General features: G+C 39.9%; 1 protein-coding gene across 1 annotated transcript in view; it reads right to left on the bottom strand.

Moving 5' to 3' along the window:
* Positions 1 to 22025, bottom strand: part of znf385b (zinc finger protein 385B) — a 70810-nt gene that overhangs the window by 6259 nt on the left and 42526 nt on the right. The window contains exons 6-11 of the mRNA XM_044366192.1: positions 6464 to 6600; positions 6199 to 6309; positions 3823 to 3994; positions 3308 to 3688; positions 1131 to 1315; positions 25 to 120 (exon numbers count right to left, since the gene is read on the bottom strand). Coding sequence (XP_044222127.1) covers positions 25 to 120; positions 1131 to 1315; positions 3308 to 3688; positions 3823 to 3994; positions 6199 to 6309; positions 6464 to 6600 — 1082 coding nt within the window. The remainder of the gene's footprint in view (positions 1 to 24; positions 121 to 1130; positions 1316 to 3307; positions 3689 to 3822; positions 3995 to 6198; positions 6310 to 6463; positions 6601 to 22025) is intronic.

The following is a 22025-nucleotide window of genomic DNA, read 5'->3' as shown; positions in this document are numbered from 1 at the left end:
AGAGCAAGGCAGAGAGAAACTTACAGTGAGGGAGCTGCGCTGCTGTTTGTTGTAAGGGCTGTATTTGGGTTTGCTGGGTTTTCCTGCCACTCTGTCCTTGTGCCTTCTGCTGGAGATGTGCTACAACAACAACAATAAACACATTGTCATACTGACAACAAAGCTGAGGACAGAGAAGCCTGTGACTCGTCTGGCTGTGTTTTGGAATTTAATGAAGGGAAGAAAGAGTTGAAGACAGAACAACACTTCCTGCTATGCTGCCGCCTATATAAAGACAGAAGAACCAGGTTCTTTACAAAAATCAAACTCAAATACCAAGAATTGAAAATGTTCTCAGACCAAAACAAAAGTCTATATTAACTTAGAGAATGAATTGGGACCTGTTCCAGATAACATGTTTCACAAACTCTGAACCTAACACTGAACTTTGAGTGGACAAACCCTGACAGAACAGTTAGTTCAATCAACTCTGAGTAAGTTAACTCTGAGTTAAGTGCATGCATGGTGAATAAAAAAAGACATCATCAGTGGAGGTAAGATACATCAGTTCACCATGGCAACTGATAAATAAAGAACAGAGCCTCCATGTTTATCCAGAAGTGCAAGACATTTGAACGCACATCTGTTGCTGATGATGGTAAAGTGGTTAAATGTTACTGTGCATGTAAGGGATAATACCCGACAAGCTGCATGTCCCATGATTCTAATGAATGACACAGGGGCTAGTCTGGTTTGCCCCTGTAGCACTGTCCAATCAAAAGCAAATAACTATTTAAAGAGGAGATCACTGTAGCTTCACAAGCTGCAGCATAGCACCAATTTTTGTGAAATGTAATTTAAAATCATCCCATCAAATAGCAGATTAGATCAAATTTGTTGACCATATTCCATATCATCACTTTTACATGTTACTGGGTGTAAATATTTAGTGAAAACTCATTTCTATGTAAGATGTAGATTGTGTGGTGCAACCTGTTTTAATTTAGTGATGTGTAAATATCTCCTTAGTTAACAGTTGTGTTAAAACTAGCTGGTACAACCAGCTCCAGAACAGGAACACATAAGCAGTGTGTATGAAGTAGTGATGATATGATGTTATTAGAATGTTGGTGCCTGCTGTGTGTTTCTACCTGTTTAAGTTGGATCTCAGAGTTGACGTGGACGTCACAAATCTGGCAGTGGAAGGTTTTGTTCTGCAGGCCGGAGCCCTTCAGTGCGGAGCTGCTGCCATTCTTAAGCTTGCCTCCAGGTCGAGGGTAGGCCTTGATTGGCCCAGCGCCACTCCGAGCCTCCAACATCGTCTTGTGCTTCGAACCTGCAAACAGAGATGAGTTCTATGAAACTAGACACAAAATGATGAATATATCTCTTTGTGTGGGTGTTGCATAGTGTTGCAGCTATAAAGCCATATTGATATTATTTTTTATATTTCATCCCATTGACAAACACTCTATATTTGCAATTCTTGCTGCTTATATTTCATATTCCTTCCGGGCAACCACTGGTTTCAGTTCATTTCTATGAAGATCAACCTGCACAGACAGAATTTGTTGAAGACAGGTAATCCAATGGTAATCATCATCATTGGTTGGTCCATTCAATGATGCTCTAATTTTAAGTACCAAAAACTGCAGTTCCTTGAATGGCCACTTGAGGCTGAGTAAAAGTGAGTAAATCCCTATAGACCCCCATGTTAAAATGCCCAATGTTAGCAGAAATTAACATGTTTACAGCCTGGTACAAAAAGCGGTTTTGGTCTCTATAGCTAATTTCCTCTTTCATGACAACTGTAGAGGGGGGTGAATTTTTTTATAACTCACCCATTTAAATTTTATTAAGCTGTAAAGTTATGCATAATTAAGGACGTGGCCGTTTTGAGTGACAGGTCGCTAGCTGCTAGGTGGCTTGTTTCAGCAATCAAGCTTCATTCAGCCCACCTCAGCTCCACCTCTTTGCCCATTTTAGATTAGCCAGGAGTTGGGTGGAGTCTGGCACTGCCAAGATGGCGACGGCTGGAGCCGCCCGCTCTTCGGAAACCAGTGGGTGACGTCACAGTGGTTATGTCCATATTTTATACAGTCTATGTACCTAACCAATGCTGTTGCCATGGTAGCGATTTGTCAATCACAACGTAGCCATGCCCTAAAGCACACTCTGCTTTATCATTTATTTACTCTAAATGGGACCATAATTTACAAAATGTCATGATATTGAAGAAGACTTGAAATGAGCGATTGAGACCATAAACTCATTTGGAAACCATTTACTGTGGTAATAAATCAAGTGGGTCATTTTCTCACAGGCTTCCATACAATCGGACTTCTTTTTGGAGGCAATGGGGTTGCCCCCTGCTGGACATTAGAGAGAATGCAGGTTTAAGTCACTTCCACATTGGCTTCACTTTTCAGACCTGGAGCTACATGCTTGGTTCAGTTATTTCATTTTCATCACAACAATTGCAAGGTAAACAGGAAAAATACAGCAATCACATTAGAGAGTAATATACCAGGAATGTATTCCTGCAAGTATTTGATTGACCAATGGAGCGCTTTGTTGACACTTCATTGCGTTTCAGCAAAAGTTAAGCCAGGTTCAACTTGTCATTTTTTTTTGACTGAGCCCCCTGTACTGGCTTCCCCACTGCTTTAGCTGAATGGCCTCATTGAAATGAGAACATCCCAAAGGCATTGGATGGGGTTGAGGTCAGAGCTCTGTACAGGCCAGACAAGTTCTTCCACTCAACTGGGAAAAGCATTTCTTCATGGAGCTGGCTTTGTGCACAGGAACATAATCATGTTGAAACAGGGAAGGGCCAAACACAAACTGTTGCCACAAAATTGGAAGAAAACTATTGTCAAAAATATCATTGTATGCTGCAGCATCAAGATTCCCCTTCACTAGAAGTAAGGGGACAAGCCGTAAGCGGGAAAAACAGTCAAAAAGTACACTAGTAAGTAAGTATGAGACAAGGAGTGGCTACATACTTTTGTCCAGATTGTGTATATATGGTAGAAACTAAAATTCTGGCCACTTATCAGCATCCACAGACCACTGATAGCCCAGTATGTTGTACCATAGATCACTGCTGGTTGGAGTAACTTTTTAAAGATAATAATTTTTTGTCTAGGTATAATTGCTCTACACATTCAGAGCAGCCTGTTTGTATGTTTGTCTTTCCACAGTGTGTGCAAGGCGGGTGGTGAGAATGTGACATCAACATATACCCTCTGCAGGTTAAAATCAAGCATGTGAATCTAAAATATTATGACCCAGATGACTTTCCATACATCATCTTGTTCCTCCTCACCTGCATTATGAGCCTCCAACTGAGACAGAGAATTGACAGCAACTTTACACAGAGAGCAGTATAGCAGCTTCTTCGCCTTCTCCTCCTCCGACTCCACTGAGAGAGGAACATCCTGGGTGGAGGCCTGGGAGGAAGGAGGACCAGGGGAGGAGGAGGTGACAAGTGCTGGTGGAGGGGCAAGTGGAGGGGCTTTGGAAGAAGAGGAAGAGCAGGAAGAGGAGGAGGAGAGGCCCGGGGCAGGGAGAGCGGAGGGGGGGCTGGAGGGGGGAGGCTCACTGCCCGCTCTGCTAGAGGAGGGGGAGGTGGAGGAGAGAGGGGAAGAGGAGGGAAGGAGGAAGGGTTTGAGAGGAGAAGATGGGTTGGTGAGGCTGGATAAGAGCTCTGGAGGGAGGAAGAGTAGGAAGAAGAAGAGAAGGAAGAAATGAGACAAACCCCATGATATAAAAACCAAACTCCAGAATAAAAAATCATCAGTAATGTTATTCAGATCAATATTGTTGGTGAATAAAATCAACCTGTGTGCTGATTGGTGCCGCTGTTAGCTGAGATTGGAGGGGCGGGGCCAGCAAGACTAGAGCTGCTCCCATTGATCTCTCCAGTGATTGACATCTTGGCCTTGGCCTTGTTCTCCTGAGACTTGAGCTTCTTGGCGTGACGACTGCCTCTGTAATGAGCATCTGCCTGAGACTGGCCAGAGACAGAGAGACAGACAAGTTTTATTTTTCTGTGGGTTTTGTCCCCCATCACTTACATTAAAATCACATTGTCTTATTAGACAGTATGGACAGGAGGAATGATGTGAGGATGGAATGTGAGTATTGTTTTAAGACCTTATCCTTTAATACAATCTACCATTAAGGGTTTATTTCACCAGTATTTCAGAAAGACTGAGGCAGATTCCTTCCCATTTTACGTGCACTGAGCATATTATACATCAAAGTAGTCGTTGTCAGTGATATCTACCCATGCTCTCTTCTAATGTCATGTTGCCAACTTTCAGCTGTGATCTCCGCTCTCTAAAATATGTCTACATCCGGATACATTATCTGGATAATGACATCTGATCATGAACCTTAGCGTTTCCACCTGTTTTAATAAGCATTAACTTGAACTTGATTGTATTTATTTAGATGCATATTGATGAGATGATAGCCACACTTCATTTTGTGAGTATATTGTCAATCAAAGTTTTAATCTTGGGTAGGTGTGCAAATAGCTGCACAATGATGTCACACATATGCAAATTAGCAACTTCTAGCAACTTCTGAGCAGGCTATAGCTACTGAAAATACTTGGGAATCAAACATCAAATATCATTTACACCTGACTGGTCTGGATGTTCAGATAGTATTCCACTTGCAGTTTGGTCTGCATGCATTTACACCTTCATTAGTACGTGTTTTTCCTGACCCAGACAAAATTTCCATATACAGATCAGGAGATGGGGTATTAGGTCTACACGGTCATTTCTGAACAGTGATGCAGTGTATGAACAGTTCGGATAAACTAATTCTAAAGTGTACAAACTGTTCATGTTGGGTGCCTCCACATACGTTACCAGTGTAACAGTGTGTCAGCACACCATGAAAACAGTGTCCTCAAGTGACTGTCTGGGAGCTCCATGACTCAACTTTTTCTCTTTAGTCCTCTCCTTTCCTCTCCCCTCTGTTCCTCTTTACTCCTCTCCTTTTTTCCTCTTTACTGCTGTCGTTTCTTCTCTTCTCCTGTCTTTTCCTCTTTACTCCTTTCCTCTCCTCTCTGTTCCTATTTATTCCTCTCCTCTTTTCCTCTTTACTGCTCTCCTTTCCTCTCCTCTCTTTTACTCTTTAATCCTCTCCTCTCTTTTCCTCTTTACTGCTCTCCTCTCTTTTCCTCCTTACTCTTCCCCTTTCCTTTCCTCTCCTCTCCTTTTCCTACTTACTCCTCTCCTCTCTTTTCCTCTATGCTCATTTCCTTTCCTCTTCTCTCCCCTCTTTTCCTCTTTACTCCTCTCCTTTTCTCTCCTCTCTTTTCCTATTTACTCCTCTCCCCTCTTTTCCGCTATACTCCTTTCCTTTCCTTTCCTCTCCCCTCCTCTTTTTTCTCTTTACTCTTTTCCTTTCCTCTCCTCTCTACTCTTTTCCACTTTACACCTCTCCTTTCCTCTTTTTTCCTCTTTACTCCTCTCCTGTCCTCCCCAACAGTGATTCCTGTTTTCATGTTCACTCATGAATAAATGAACCAGCTCATAAATTAGTTATATTTGACTGGCATGTCATTAACGAGGCAGCTCGTCACTGCTCAGTAGTCATTATGTGAATGAGCTGAGTGTCGTTTACACAGTGCTGTGTTAATATGGAGGGATAGAGTTTACACCTGATTATACACACCTGCTGTTTTGTAGGAACACCTGGCAGAATAATCCAGTACACAAAAACAAGCTAGCAAACAAGCCTCGAAAAGTATCACAGTCTCAATTCAATTACTCAGCTGCATAACATTTTCCTTAGGAGAGCTCTGCAGACACAAATGTTTGTCATGTCCTTATGAAATCTCCTTATAGGAACATTCCAGCATCAATTTCATTCACTTTAATCTCTGTGTGTCTGGAGATGGGTCCAGATTGTATCTAGCGTAGCTTAGTACAAACTGGTTGCGGGCAAAAACAAATGTGAAAACATGTAAACATGTCCTGGACCTGTACTCGATGCACTGAGATGAAATGGAAGACAGAGAACAAGAGGAACTCCAGAAATGTTGGATAATTGCCTTCAAATGTGCTTCAGACATTTTGATCACAGCAGGACCAGATTGCAGATGAATCACATGACAGGATGTTGATCATAGAGGAATATTAACTAAACTGTCCACAAGAAAATTAAGAACCAACAACTACACATACACATACTTACATCAGAGTTGAACCTCAACTGGCAGACGTTACAGGAGATGACCTGTTTCTTCTTGGGCACCATGGTAACACCAAAGGTGTGGTTGATGACAGCCTTCTGCACCGGGTCCATCTACAAGAGACACACAGAGGTCAGAGGTTGCCAGTCGGCTCAGGATTCATTGAACAGTGATGACAGGGTGACAGGTCTTTTTATTGCAGTCAGTCTGTACTGCCTGTAGCTACAACACCTTGTCACTGTTACTGTCACTCACACACACACCTACCGTGTTGAAGTTTGGGAAAAGTCCAACAGGCGACGTCGTCTCAACAGGAAATGACAAGAACGGTTTCATCATCACTGAGGGACCGCTGGCGCCTATCAGCCCCGGCAACGCACCACCCACTGTACCACACCCACTTCCTGGAAACAGAAAGACATCAGGTTTGAATAATTGATTTCTAATCACTGAGCTGATGACACTATGATTGGAGGACATGAGTTGCTCGGTGACGTCCCCTGGCCAGAGAAAAAGTGGAGAGGGCTCTTTTGAGGTGGAGGACTTTCCCTATCAGAATCCCCTGAAGTGGACATTAGTGTGGTGGAGGACCATGGTGATCCCGAGCCATATCATACACATACACACACACACACACACACACACACACACAGATCTAACTAGCATGCTACAAGCTGCGGCCGTCTGAAGCCATGATGCACATGGCTAACATAGCCTCAGTGGCTAACTGGAGCTCCAGCCAACACAGAGCTGAAAGAAAAAAAAACAGTGCAACGACATTGAAACCAGCCAGAAGAGGATCTTAAATAAACTTGTCAGAGTTTAACACTGTTTATTTTAACATAAAGACAATTTTAGCTTCAGGAGCTGACAGCCGCTAACAGCAGCAGAGTCTGGAGCTTTGGTTACACCGGCTGCTGTGAACAGTATCAGTATATGAACAGCGGCTTTAGGAGCCTAAACATCCCCTCTCATCCAAGCTAGCTTCAGAAACCTTCCTAAATGTATTTTCTCATTTTTGTCTTTGCGGAGGGAAGATGCTTGAGCTTTTTATAAATATTAAAAAATACTTTGTGTTCTAACTCAGTGATTCCCAACCTGGGTGTTGGGACCCAAGACATTCCTCTTTTTTTCTTGTGAATTACTGGATAATTTTAGCTCTTCTATATCTGCAACCAGTAAAGATGGGTCAGGAGTTGATTTTTGCTTTGTTGGTTTTAGCATCTCTCTGTTCTGCTTGTGAACCTTAGCGATTTGGTACTGCACTTCCACATATTCAGATATTGTAGCTGTCAGAAATTCCTGTTACCTATGACTTAGAATAAGGTTGACGAGAATGTTTTTTATGGGGTTAGAACAGTGACAGTTTTTGCCAAATTTTGGCATTGAAAATAAAATTTGCCATTGAAAACAAATCCTAAACTGAAAAAGGAAACACTGGCATTCAAACACATTTATTGGAGAAAGTTGTATTGGCACTGAAACAAGTATTGGCACTGAAAAAAGTTCCACTGAAAAATAAAACATGGACAAAAAAATTACAATCCTATAATCTTCTTATCTGATCATATTTTGATATTTTTTGCATTATTATGTGTTTTTCAATGTCAATCTTCAGTCTTTTTTTTTTTTTACGCTGTTAGTGTTTTTTTCAGTGTCACTGGTTTTCAGTTTCAACTTTCTGTCACCATTTTGGCGTAGAGGGGAGGGCCCCCTACTGGGCCTACATTACCCAGTATTCTGACAAAGATATCTGAGGGCAATGGCATCATGGTGGAGATTTTGAGCCAGACTGTTTTCGCTCTAGGAATGTCACTTTATTACTTGTCACTATGTCACTTTATAATGTAATATTTCTTCAGGAAAGAAAGTAACGATGTAGATTCCCAGTATGTGGTTAGTTTATCCAGATAACGCATATTTAAACCAAATTTTATTTTCAATGCCAAAATTACCTGTCACTGTTCTGGCCCCATAGTTTTTCCCACTCAGCTGCTTGTAATTACAGTCTGTATGACATATGACATGTGACATGAACATGACATTAACACAGAATTAACCTAAAACCTAATTGTAACCTAACAACTGAACCAAAGCTACATACACTGAGGCTTTGAGGCCAGCAGTGCTGGTCCATTAGCTTGAACCTCAACAAAGACATTGCTAAGTGACACAGACAGTTCTTGGCAAAATCTCAGAGGACCAAATGGAGTCATTCTGGTCATTTATATTGTTGAAACCTGGAGACTTGAGCAGCTGATCTGCTTTACGGTAACAATATGAAGAACATATGGAGCTGTAGCAGTCTGGAGGCAGAGAGAGGCAATAATACAGAGAGAAAGAGAGAGAGAGAAGGTGAATGAGCAGCTGACTTAATGAGTGCATGTGTCAAGTTGCTGCAGGGCTATTAAGAGCTGCTGTGTACATCTCAACTCTCCATCTCCATGTAAAGAGGCAGAAAGTGGATAAGTGCATTTACCAGTCAAGGTTTTCACACATCATGTGATATATCCATTACAAAATAAAAATGCCTGTGAATCCTTAAAGAAAAAAATGTGTTTTTTATCATTCATTTTATCACAACCTGAACCATTACATACGATATACATTTAAAAGCCACCAAGAGTCGGATCAACATAATATTTTGTATAATTCATATGTGTGATGGCCTGAAGAAGAATGGTGAGACCTCTGAGGTCTGAATCCAAATTTAAACATGCTTTGAGCTGTGTTTGTACCCAGTTACATATGAGCAGGTGTTACATATACAGTACATACACAGTATACACAAATACGAAGAATAGATCTGATGAAGAAGTGTATCTTGTCTGTCCGTTTGTGTACGTTTATAGTCGCAGCTTGTAGAAGCCCTGCAGTGAATTCTTTCGTAACAACAGAGTGTGGGTGGAAACACTGAGATCAACTGAATCAGCCCTGACAGAGGAGGAAGAAGAGGAGGAGGAGGAGGAGGAAGAGGAGGAGGAGGAAGAAGAGGAGGAGGAGGAGGAGGAGGAAGGAGAGGCGGAGGATGAAAAGTTTTGGTCTCGTTGGTTTTATCCATCTGCCCAACTTAACTTATGTAAACCCATTTTAAATGCACTATAAACCAGTCTAACTGATTGTGAATGCCTTATAAATCATTCATCCCCATTCTATAAGCACTACAACTCATTGTAAATACACTATAACCAGTTGAAACTCATTCTAAATGCCATATAATTGATTCCAACCCAATATAAATGAACTGTAACTCACTGTAACACCAATTCTAAATGTGCTATAATCCAATTGTAACACATCCAGAAGGCCTTATGATTCATTCCAACCCAATGTGTAGGCACTTTAACCCATTCTGCCCCATAACCCATTTAACCTACTCTAAATGCACTGTTGATGATTATTAAGACAGTTTCAAACGTTGATCTGAATAAACTGGATTGGGAGGTTGGGTTTCAGAGTTGACATGTGGCTAGCTGTGGATTAGCTGTGTGTCATGCTGCTGCTCTCTGAGTTTATCCTCAGATGGCACAGCTGTGAGTCACTTTCTGTATTTATTACCACAGCTCATTATTAAGTTCAGAACAACATGACACAACGCAGTGCTGTAATCAAACACATGTATCCCGACACACAACAACTCAGATCACTGTCTGGATCAACTGTTATTAGCTGGGAGATTATTTATAATAGTAAATACAGATTAGTGTCAATTTTTAAAGACAGTGTAATGTGACAGGAGGACCTGCCAAAATAAAAGCTTCCCCTTCCACAGTACAGTCACAGTGAAGATTAATGTTCGTAAACAAAATCTGAACTCCTGCATACAACTAAAAGGTATTTTAAACACACCATGAAGCAGAAGTATTCATCAAACAACTAAATCACATTGAGTAGTTAGTGGTAGTTTCCAAAGTCAATTTGATTGACAGTTTGTATCAACATTTATCAAGTTGTGAAGATCTCCCCTGTGTGTAAGCAATTGCATTGTGGGACAGAGAACCCTACAAACTTCTGATAGGCTACTGAGACCACCTCAAAGACCATCTGAACCATCTTAAAAAACCCAGAATCTCCTGAAGGACGACTCACACAACACAGGAACCAAATGAACCTATCAAGGACTACTGAATCCACCTCAAGAACATCTAAAAACATCCAGTAGAACCATTGCTCCATTGAGTATCAACAGCTCCTTAAAATTTCACCATGACCCTTGTCTCCAGAGCCATCTCACCACCTCTAATTTTTTCCCTACTTTTCTTCGGCTCTTGAAGAAAAGTGTTGATTTGTGGGACAATGAAACCCTTGAGATTGGATTACGCTTGAAATGAACTAGTCCATATAACTTATGTTGTCCAACCAGTCCTGAGGCAAGAAGCGTTTGTGGCTATTCTGAATGGCAATACTTGAAGGCAGAATGAGTAACATCTAGAAGGACCACTGGAACTTCCCTGGAAACTTTGTCAAAGACATATTTTACATTTTTCCAGATGGGATTAGCCCTTCCATGTTGAGGTGTGGGACAATGGAACTTTTACAATCCTAAAGGACCATTTGGACTTCCTTGACAACACCTAAAATCTATTGAAGGACTTAGAGCACCTCAAGGACCCCGAGAACATCCTGAAGGATTATTTGAGCCTCCTCAATGACCCCTTAAACTTTTACAGTCTCCAAAGGTCAGACAGTGCTGTCTTGGCACTGTCTGACCTTTTTTTCCACTGTCAGTGTTTCAGTGTCCATCAACACCACACTCAAACATCCAGTGATGTTAATAATGTATTTTTAACTGTACTTAATTTAGTCATTAATGTGAATATATGACAGACTTAATTATATTTAGTCTGTAATGTGAAAGTTGGTGGACACAGCTCCTGTTCCCTCTACGATCAGAATGAATTGGAGAGATCTTTCCATGTGTCTGTGTGTGTGTGTGTTTGTGTGTGTGTGTGTGTGTGTGTGTGTGTGTGTGTGTGTGTGTGTGTGTGATGAATAGTGTGGTGACAGAGTCATCTTAATTCTGTCCTTCTGTCCCCTGAGATCTGGTTACAACACATACACATATACACATACACAGTAACCCTTCTCTCTTACAGTAAGTTGCTGTTCTAAGAAGCTGCTATAAATACTGATATATATCTGTGACTGAATTCACACTGAAACAGTCTGTAAACCAGCATAAAAAACATCTCAACTTAATAACAAGACAGCCAGTTTTATTTCAGGCTGTTGGTGACTGGTCAGAAGATTTGTGAAAGGCGGTGTTAACTATAAACAAACTAACACTCATAGTTAAATGCTTCTTCAATTAGTGTGCAAGTCCTACTTTACTGAGATTCAAACTGGAACTGACCCGTTTGGACCAGCCTGACACTAAACTGAGCATTTTAGAACTGAATCAGTCTGATACTGGAAATGATCTGGTTTAGATCAGTCTGATTTATTGGTACTACCCATTTTAAATCTCTTCTAATGGCGCGGTCACTCCAGAAATTTCAGCCATGCTGCTTTGAGGGGCTTGGTGACATACTCTCAGGGCTGTAGCTGGCAAGCTAGCTGCTAATATTCTAGCTAGTCAGTTGCTCTCAGAGCTTCTTTCCATCTTCTCTATACAGAGCCATTTGCTCTCCCTGAAACTTTATTCTCAGGATTGTATATCAGTTCATTTAATTAAGAGTTATTGAAGGGGGAAAAAAGCTCTCTGAGCTATCGCTTGCTAGTTAGCTCAGTCACTAAAAGGACAATAAGATACAACATACAATTTATTCAAAGTCAGTTTTCCAGCTTCTAAAACCGTAGTTTTCAAAGAATGTAATTTCCAGTCACCACACACAGTCACAGTGAGTCAGCTTGTGAACATCTGATCAGTGTGACATCTGGAGGTGAAGTCAGTGCTTCTCTGAATAAAGATTAATGCCAAATCAAGTCAGAAATGAATGCAACTCCTGCATGATGAACTAGATTCAATAATCAGATCATGTTCAACGTCATAACATCGGCCAAACATTAAGTTCCTTAATTCGTTGGAGCTGATGCATTCATACCTTAACTTTTTTTTATTAAACTTTCGTTTATCACGTGCTGTAAATTGGAAGTCTGTCCTGATCTTAATTAGTGTCAAAGATCTGCAGGTGCACCGATGTATTTAATAAACAATTTTAATTTATGGTTGATTCAATAATCTTTAGGGAATGTGGAGCTGTTCATTCTTAGGGAGTGAGTGTCAGTAAAGGTCTGCCAAGGACTCCAGTCTTTAAACTGCAGTCTTCTGAACAGTCTAGAGCACTGATTAGTTAAATTGATTAGCAAAGAAATATATTTAAAACTGTCCTTCCTCTAACATCCATCTGTTAATGTGAGCACATGAGTCTGCACACAAACAGGCTGCATCCTTATCTGTCAGACTGGTAATAGTTTATCCATGATCCAAATATCACTTACTGTTAATTGACTGATTGTTTGAGTGTATTAACCTCATGGTCCTACAATATAAAACTCATATGTTATCTAAGACATCCCCTCACATCTTGATTACTGATTGACAATGTAAAAAAAGGGATAAAGAGCCTCCAACTTTAGCAAAAAGTACTGTAGGCTGGGCAGAAGAGATGGAGAGGGAGAGCAGAGTGAGAGACTAGAGAGACTGGAAGGAGAAACAGAGGATGACAAAAGTGACACACAGTTAATAAGCTACAATAGCTTCTTCACTCTGCTCCCGGTCAAGATGGTTTGCTAATGGTCAATTGAGCAAATTCGCCTGTCAAAGTTCAGCAAACTTGAACTTGACACAAATCCTTGTGGATTTACTTCGCCCCCGCGGGCAAATCCACATATTACTGCAATTCAATTGTAATGAAGTGATTTTGCAGCAAAATGACCATTTCACAGTTCAAAACAGTGTAAATGATCTAAGCTTCGGATGCAGCGTTTGCTGACATCAGCAAGCACTGAGATTAAACAGTCTATAAATCTATTCTAAACCCTTTCTAATTCTTATAGTTCACCAGTCAGATTTATGACTCTGGTTGCACTCAGAGTTATCTCTGGCATTCACACCTCACTCACACACACAGACACTGACACACACACACACACACAGTCAGCTCTGTTTGGTAGTTCATATGATGAAATCTCACACAGTGTTCTGCTGTACTGCTGACCTCCTGTAACTGATCTTACCTGCAGAGCTCTGTGTTATCCGTTAAAAACCACCTCCATACTTTGGCCAGTGGGTGTGGTTACTAATGCCTCACACCAAATGACTTTTCAAACTGTTTCACTGTCGCAGACAAATTTCCAATGTCAGAATAAAATCATGAGAGTTTTGCCAGAGTTGTGGCACATTCCTGTCATCTCGATCGTTTGGTGTGAAGTGGTCAAAAAACTCAAATATATAAAATATCAAACATGTTTAATATTATAATAAGTCTTAAGTCTTGACTCATGCGAATAGTGAAGGTTTGCTCTTTCCAGCACCAATCAGGAAGCAGCAAAGTAACAGCCGAAAAAACTCCTCAAATACCATCACACACACACACACACACACACAAACACACACACACACACACACACACACACACACACACACACACACACACACACACACGTATACACATAATAGACTTTGAATTAACAATTAACAACAATTTAATTCCCACTGTCTTTTCTAGAGCTATGTGTTTTTGTGGACACATAAGGAATTGTTAGTATGTCGTATTTCTTAAAGGAACTTTGGCGTAATATTTTTCCCTGAAAGCAAAGGGAGCTTCAGTTTAATTCAAACTGCTAAAATTAATGTTTTGTCACAACTACAGAAATACCAGGTAACTGCTTAAGTGTGATAAGGCTGTCTGAAGTTGACTGCTGTTAGTTATTGGTTTGATTTATGGTTTAATAATGTGTGTTTGTATTAATTACTGACAGTGGCTGATTGTACTCAGTCTTTAACATCAGTATGCAGTAAATGGTTGCTACTTTTCTAACATGTGTTTGATGAAACTTGAAAGCTCAGCCTTCTCATTGCCCTTTAGCTTCCCTTTTTATAAATGACATTAACATTTATCCACCCAGAAAAAGCTAATATTTCTCTGTATAATACGACCTCCTCTTTCTGTCAGCTGCAGTGCATTAAATCGTTTTTCAAATGTGATTTCAAGCCAGTTGGAGGAGTTAATCCTGTGACTTTTTGCCTTTGTATAATTATACAGGCTGCTGCTGTTTCTACTGTATTTCATGCAGTTTGCAGGGTTTAAAAACAGAAATACTCCATCATACAGCAGCTGAAAGTGCTGTGTGTGTCCAGATAGTTAATGATTGAAGGTAGATTCTGTATAAACTGTGTAACTGTTTTAAAGTTGTAAAAATACAGCAGGACACCTTTTGAAATGTGATTGTCTTAGCTGATATGATCTAAGAAACATTACCTAGATATATTTTTATTTGTAAAAAAAAAAAAAAAAAGAGAGAGAGAAAGAAAATGACTTAATAACAGGGAAAATCAGTGTGTAGTATCTGTTGTTTCTGTTCACAGTTGTTGTTGTTCAGTTATAATTGAATGAATGAATGAATTTACATTTTCTTTTGGCTGTTTTTTCAGAACAAACCACTGCACACACAAGAGCAGATTCTGTTTCTGCTTCATTGTTCAACAGTTTATCTTCTTGTAAATTTCCACCAGGAGCTGGATGGGAAATAATTTCAAAAAAGGAATCTAGTTGTAGTCTTGTAAATAGTGACCCTACAAGAGCCCCAGTCTTTGCAAAACTCTTACTCTGTGACTAAAAACTCAGTGACTTATGACACATTGTCTTTAGATGTGAGAGGGTGTCAGACTTTAGTCTTATAAAAGTCTTTTTTCAAAGTCTTATCAAAGTCTTCTGGTGTATGGTAGGCATCGCATGCAACTCTACAGTTGTATGCAAACTGACACACACAACATCTCTGGTGTTTCCAGCATGTGGAAAACCTTGTATAGGAATAAAAGACAGATAAAAGAGAGGGCTAAACTTAGAAAGAAAAACTAACATTTTTAATTAAATCTGTTCATCTCAAGTAAAAGACAGTGTGGTGCTATAAATAATGGTAATACATTTGCTGCAAGTTGGTTATAGGAAAAAATGACTGAACTGTACCACGTACCACGTAGCTGTAATTAAAATAAAACTAGCACATAGCAACCAGCTAGCCAATAAGAACTCATCTTTCAACTGCACTGTGCACTTCTTGTGTGTGTGTGTGTGTGTGTGTGTGTGGTCCAGGTATTCCTCACATTGTGGGAACGTAAATCTGTTTACACAGTCATGTTGTGGGGACTGGCCTTCCTTATGGGGACAAAAAGCCCCTCAATGTAAAATCATTAATTTTAGGGTGAAGACTTGGTTAAAAGTAAGATTAGTTTAGGGTTATGTTAAGGTTAGGGTAAGGGTTAAGGTTAGGCATGTGGTGGTTATGGTTAAGGTTAGGATAAGTCTCCAGGAAATGAAAGTAAGGGTTAGGGTTAGGGTCAATGTAATGTCCTCTGAAGTGATGGAAACACGACTCTGTGTGTGAATGTGTGTGTGTGTGTGTGTGTGTGTGTGTGTGTGTATTTCTCAGTTATTTAGTGTGTTGCTGAATTACTGAGACACTGTGTGCAGGCCTGAAATAAGTTAATCAATGTGGGTCTTAATTGTTACAGAGTTAGCACACACAGGTTATTATATCATCATACTCTGGCATTACAGCTTCAATATAAGTGTAAGCTGTAATATACTAAGCAGAGAAAACACAGGGTTTCTTCATATCATAATATAACATAATCAATTTTTCAGCCCAGGCATTATTTACACATTTCCATTTTTTATGCACAAATTGAAAATGCAAATAAAAACAATTGTATGAAAACGCACCTACTGTCACACTGTCATTAGTGGGACACTTGAATAGAACTGAGCCATCATTAATGCTATTGGTAACACCTGTGCTTTTCCTACCATGATAAGTCAGAATGTCTGCTGTAAAAAAGACCTTTCATCCATGCTGGCACACTGACGCGGCTTTCTGAAACACAATCTGTAGAAAAATATTGACGTGATCTGTTAGTCTCTGACCTCTTATGAAAAAACTGTTATAAAACTCCAGTAACAGGAATCCAAATAGACTTATTTGGGATTTAGAAGGGATAGTGCTGCATAAAAGTACAACAATCATGGAGAGAATATGAAAATCTATTGGATGTAACAGCGTTTTAAATCTGGGGTCTCTCAGACCACAAACAGAAGTAACGCATCATTTTCTGAGGGGGACTCCTGAAACATGTGATCAGTTCAAATCAGGTTTATAAACAGTTCTCATTAAGTCATGTGGACTGACAGTTCTGATGATGTCATCTAGCTACATGAACCCACATGGATAAATCAAATCCCATACAGAGACATGCTTCACTTTCCTGAACCTGGTGTGTTTATTTGTCTTCTCTCTGCTGTCACGAAGAGTTCACAAATAAATAAGTGACTATGAACATTAATTGCCCTAAAATAAAACAATGATGAACAGGTAGAAACTGGTCTTGTAAATATCACAGGAGGATATAGTTGTTGTGTGGTGTACATTAACTTTTTAAAGACATGCTAAAATACACAAAACACTTGTTCCACAGTCACACATGTTACATAATGATAGAGACGGCTTATTCAGAACTCTTTCTGAGCCGTTCTCATGATCGGCAGGTGGATTCAAAAGTAGTTTTAGGATTCAATAGTAGTTGCTAAAATCACATATCTACTCACACACAGTTCTGCACACCACAGATGAACCACAGCTGTCCAACTGGAAGCAGTCTGAGAGCCTCATTTTCAAATGGTGTCTTGCACCAGAGTTCCATTGACAGCTTTCACACCAGTCTAAATGAACCGAACCAAACAGGTTAGGAGTGAAAGAAGCCTTATAGAAGCTGTATACCTTGTGTACTGACTTAGAACAAGATCTTTGTTTGAAGTGTCCTGTTGTATGATTTTAACAATTTCTAACTTTGAGAACACACGTGCAGGGAGATGCAGAGCTTCACTACAAGTCCATCAAAATAAAAAACTCCTCCACCATGTCTTATTCACCAAACGTTTTCTGCTGTCGGTGTTTGAGGCTGTTTCCCATTTCCAGTCTATTGATATACAGTAGACTGATCATTTTGAAAATTATCATCATCCTTTCAAAAAAAATTACATAATACCCTATTTCCACTCATACAGCACATTACAGAACAGTACAGAACATTTTCCCAAGCAAAATATAAATGACATATTACAACAATCTTTTCAGAATATTCTCTAGTTAATAGAATCTTTGAATTTTAATCTTTAAAAAAAAGTTGACTATAATTTCAGTATAAAGCAACCTATTTTTTAAAAAGAAATCTCTTCCATCCCTTTATATTACATAACCCTAACTAAAGTTCAGAGTTTGTTCAATGATGTACTGGAGAAGAACTGTACAACGTGTTTTAATTTTGATATGATTTTAACTAATGCCTGCCAACCAATCAGAAAGGAGTAGTGTCTGTGGTATTAACATCAGTATATCATCAACCAGACTGCTTTATTATATCATCATCCAACTAAGCAGAGGAAAGAGAAACATCTACTGCTGTTAATCAGACTGTAAAATGATGATCTGATGGAGTTAAAGAGTAAGCCACAGCAGCAGAACATTTTCTCACGCACAGGAAGTGACGAAGGTTGAGGATGAGGAGGATGATTGATTTATTTATTTTAACTGTAGGTCCCTACCTGATCCGGACGTCTTTTTTCCTTTATCTTGGTCCAAACTTTTCTTTTATTGTCTTTTCAACTCTTTCTTCACTTTCTATATATTCTGCTGCGCTCTACTGTAATCTATTCCATCGTCTACTCTATTCTGCTGTTCTCTGTCCATCTGTGTTGCTCTGCTCTTGTCTTTTACAAACCAAAGAGCAGCAGCCAAACACACCCACCACTCACTATGTGTGTGTGTGTGTGTGTGTGTGTGTGTGTGTGTGTGTGTGTGTGTGTGTGTGTGTGTGTGTGTGTGGCAGAGAGAGAGAGATAGTGTGTATCAGGTGACTGGAGCAAGAGAGGCATGTGTCATCGCTATTTGAACCCCTGAACCCTCAGTGCCAGGTGTATGTTTCTGTGTGTGTGTGTGCGTGTTACTTCTTAATCCCCTGCTGCCATTTCCTCCAGAGAGGAGAAACTCTATCTCCTGGGACGAGAGAGAGAGAGAGACAGAGAGATATACAGAGAAAGAGAAGGAGACAGAGAGAGAGACAGAGATAGAGAGGAAGAGAGAGGTCGACAACACACTACTTACAGATTATATTGAAGAATTAAAGATTAAATTACCCTAATGCGGTCACTGCTTTATATGTGTGTGTGTGTGTGTGTGGTGAGATCAGAGAGCAGTTGTTGGTGGTTCGCACAGTTTCCTGTTACACATAGGACAGTGTATGAGTGACACAAAACCAGCTGGTCCAAGTTAATATAATACACATTAAAAATAAATTGCAAAGTGAGACATCAGATGTTTGAGTTGTTCACTGGTGGCAGGAACTAACCTCGGTGTAACTGACCTGCAGTACAGGCATCAGTATGCCTCAAACGAAGTGCTCGTCAGGTGGTCAACAAGCATCTGAAGCACCCTCTCATAACACCCTCTCATTACACCCTCTCATTACCACACCTTTCAGATGTCAGCTTGGCAACAATTTCTGCAACTCTCTAAAACCATAAATCATGCCCACTTTACACAGCCATTGACTAGATGTGTGGAGGCCAGAAAGTTAGCAGGTTTTGAACATATTTTGCAAACTCTAGCGCAACATCATGAACGCCTTCACAGAGAGATTGTTCAAAAGCATGTGCCATTCTAGTTACTAGTTTGTCTGCTTTGCATGGCTTGAATGGACATATTTACAAGCATTTATTGAGAATGTGGAATTAATATTTTTTTTGACTCAATACATAACAGTGTTGTTTATCGTTGAGTCTTACTGTGAGTATGGATGTTACAGATGTGTACTTTTTGTTATTGAAGTATTGTGAACTTAGTTATTTGACCCCAGGAAGAGTAGCTACTGTTGCAATACAATAGCTAATGGGGAACTAAATAAACAAACACTCAGTCTCTCGTATTATCTCACTCTCAGGAAGAAAGCAAATATAAATTTATACATTTAGTACTTATTATTTCCCAAAATGTAGAACTTTGAATAAAGAAATCGTCCATCAGCTCCATAATTATGCCCTGACTTTGTACCCACGCGTGTCACTAATGAGGTGATGTGGGTACAAGTGGGCCCACTCTTACCCATGAACATCAATACATTGACATAATCCCTCACCGGCTTCCCACTGCAGAAAAGGCTGCAGCTGAAATCACTGCAGCTGAAGATGAAGCCTGGAAGAACGCGGGATATTAATACACTAGTGATCCTACTGGGAGGAGAACCTGTCTTACTACCTTCATATGCATCTTAAACATTCCTTATCCACAGAAAGCGAGGGCCGGTAGAGCGACATAGACGGAGTGTGCTTTTGCTGACAGCAGCATTAGACATCATGCTGCATTATTATTATGCAGAGAAACACACACATTAGCATAACAAGAATGTATGTGTGTAAGTAGGTCATGTTCAGATCCTTCTTCATCCAAAATAAGACACACACACACACACACATACACACAGACATACACACGGCAGACCAGTCAGGAATATGAAAGCAGACAGGGGAGCTACAGTCTGAGGGACTCAGAAGAAAACAGTAGAAACAAACAGAAAGTGCACAGACCAGCTTAATCACCTGCAGCAGAACTTTCCTTAGAATCAGATTAAGATTGTAGGTATTTGTACAAGTGTTGTACAGAACCAACAACATACTAGTAACTTAGCTATTATTCAAGCCGTACCAGTCGTGGAGTTACAAATGTAATGTTAGCCCTGAGGGTGGCGGTAGGGAAAAAGTCGTATCATTAAAATTTAAACAGTTTCTTCTCTAAGCAGCAGGAGTGGGATCAGGAAATTTCATGGAAATCTGACCAGTAGATTATGATATATCTCTCGCTCTGGAACTTTATTGTACAGCAAAAAGTTCAGGTTCCACCTCCAGATGGCAAAAAAATATTGAACACTGGAGACTTCTTTAGAACTTAGAAAAAGGATTTATAACATCATGTTTAACACACTGAGCCTAGCAAAATAATGGAAGCATCACAAGACAAAGGAAGGACTTTTACTTAGACATGACTGAGGACAGTAGAAAATAAAAAGTATCCATGTTTCTTTTCCTGATCTGTCACTCAAGTCAAATATTAATCTAAGAGGAATTTTCATTTTTGTCAGCACCTGTGTTGCAAACTTTAATATCTATGTGTTAAAGGCATGGCTCTGACTGAATGAGGCTACACAGTAACTACAACACTGAACAACCCAGCAACTGCAACCAGAATGAGAAACTGTGAGCTCTACAAATACAACCACGTTGAAAAACAGAACCTACATCAATCAATTAAATTATATTTTCATAAACTCTTTTCGTTTCATATGAGTCCATTTGGAGCAAAACAAAAAGCATCTGCAGAAATAAAACCACACACACTGGACAGGGGAACCATTGTGTGTGTGTGTGTGTGTGCGTGTGTGTGTGTGTGTCAGAGTGACACACACATAAACAAACATACACACTGCACTGTGGTGGTGATGAGCAGCAGTGTGTGGGTAATCACAGAAGTCACGCTACATATAATGAGAGGAATGTCAGGCAGACAGACAACAGTAACAGATTCAGCGGACCGATTGTAGATTTTATTTCCTCCTAAAATGACAGACAGTTTTTTTCCAGGAATCTTCCAGAAGTTCTCTGTGTAAGAGGATCCAGAGTCTATAATGTTCATTTAGCTATTGATATTCCTCTAAAGGGTCCTCCTCTGTGCGAGCAGAGGCAGTCATATCCAGGTCGAGCGTACCAAAGAAGATCATCACACTTAGGAGTGAGCAAATAGAGCAAGAGAAACTGCAGTGTGGCGTACTGAGTAAAGCAGAGAATTTAAAGCAAAATTCTCTGTTTTTCAGACTATCCATCCAGAGTAGGTTCATTTCCATCCACCTGGTTCTATGTACATTTTCAGTTTGCTAAATTATGCTCATTTTGTTGAGGTAGAAAAGTTGGCATATTGAAAAAGAGAAGAGAGGATGAAGGCTGATGGAAACAAACTTGTAGTCATGGCTCTAGTGATGGTCAGTTTCAATTGGTCCACCACTTTGGTCCAGACTAAAATTTCTCAAAAACTATTGTATGGATTTTCATACATTTTTGTAAAGACATTCATGGTCTGGCGGATGAATCCTGACTTTTCCTCTAGCGTCACCATGAGGTTCACATCTCTAGTTTTGGCTGAAATGTCTACTCAGTGTCAACTGTTGGATAGATTGCCATGACATTTGTTACAGGCATTCATGTTCCTGACAGGATGAACTGTAATAACTCTGATGATCCTTTGACTTCCTCTTCATCTAGCATCATCATCAGGTCAAAATTTTCATTTGTCCAATACTTTGGTTTGTGACCAAATACCTGCAAAACTAATGATATTCCCATCAGCTTCAGCTGTAGTGCTAATTAGCAAATGTTATAATTCCAACATGCAAAACTAATTCAGTGAACATATTAAACACTACACCTGCTAAACATCAGCATGTTAGTATTGTCATTGAGAGCATGTTAACATGCTAGTGTTAGCGTTTGGCTCAAAGCAGACCTAGTTTAGACTCCTAGTTTTGTTTTAATACAGCTTGATGTTGTCGGACCCAGTTCAAATCCAG

Source organism: Thunnus albacares, chromosome 11 (assembly GCF_914725855.1).
Source record: "Thunnus albacares chromosome 11, fThuAlb1.1, whole genome shotgun sequence".
NCBI lineage: Eukaryota > Metazoa > Chordata > Actinopteri > Scombriformes > Scombridae > Thunnus > Thunnus albacares.
This window is presented reverse-complemented; position numbering and strand designations above follow the sequence as displayed.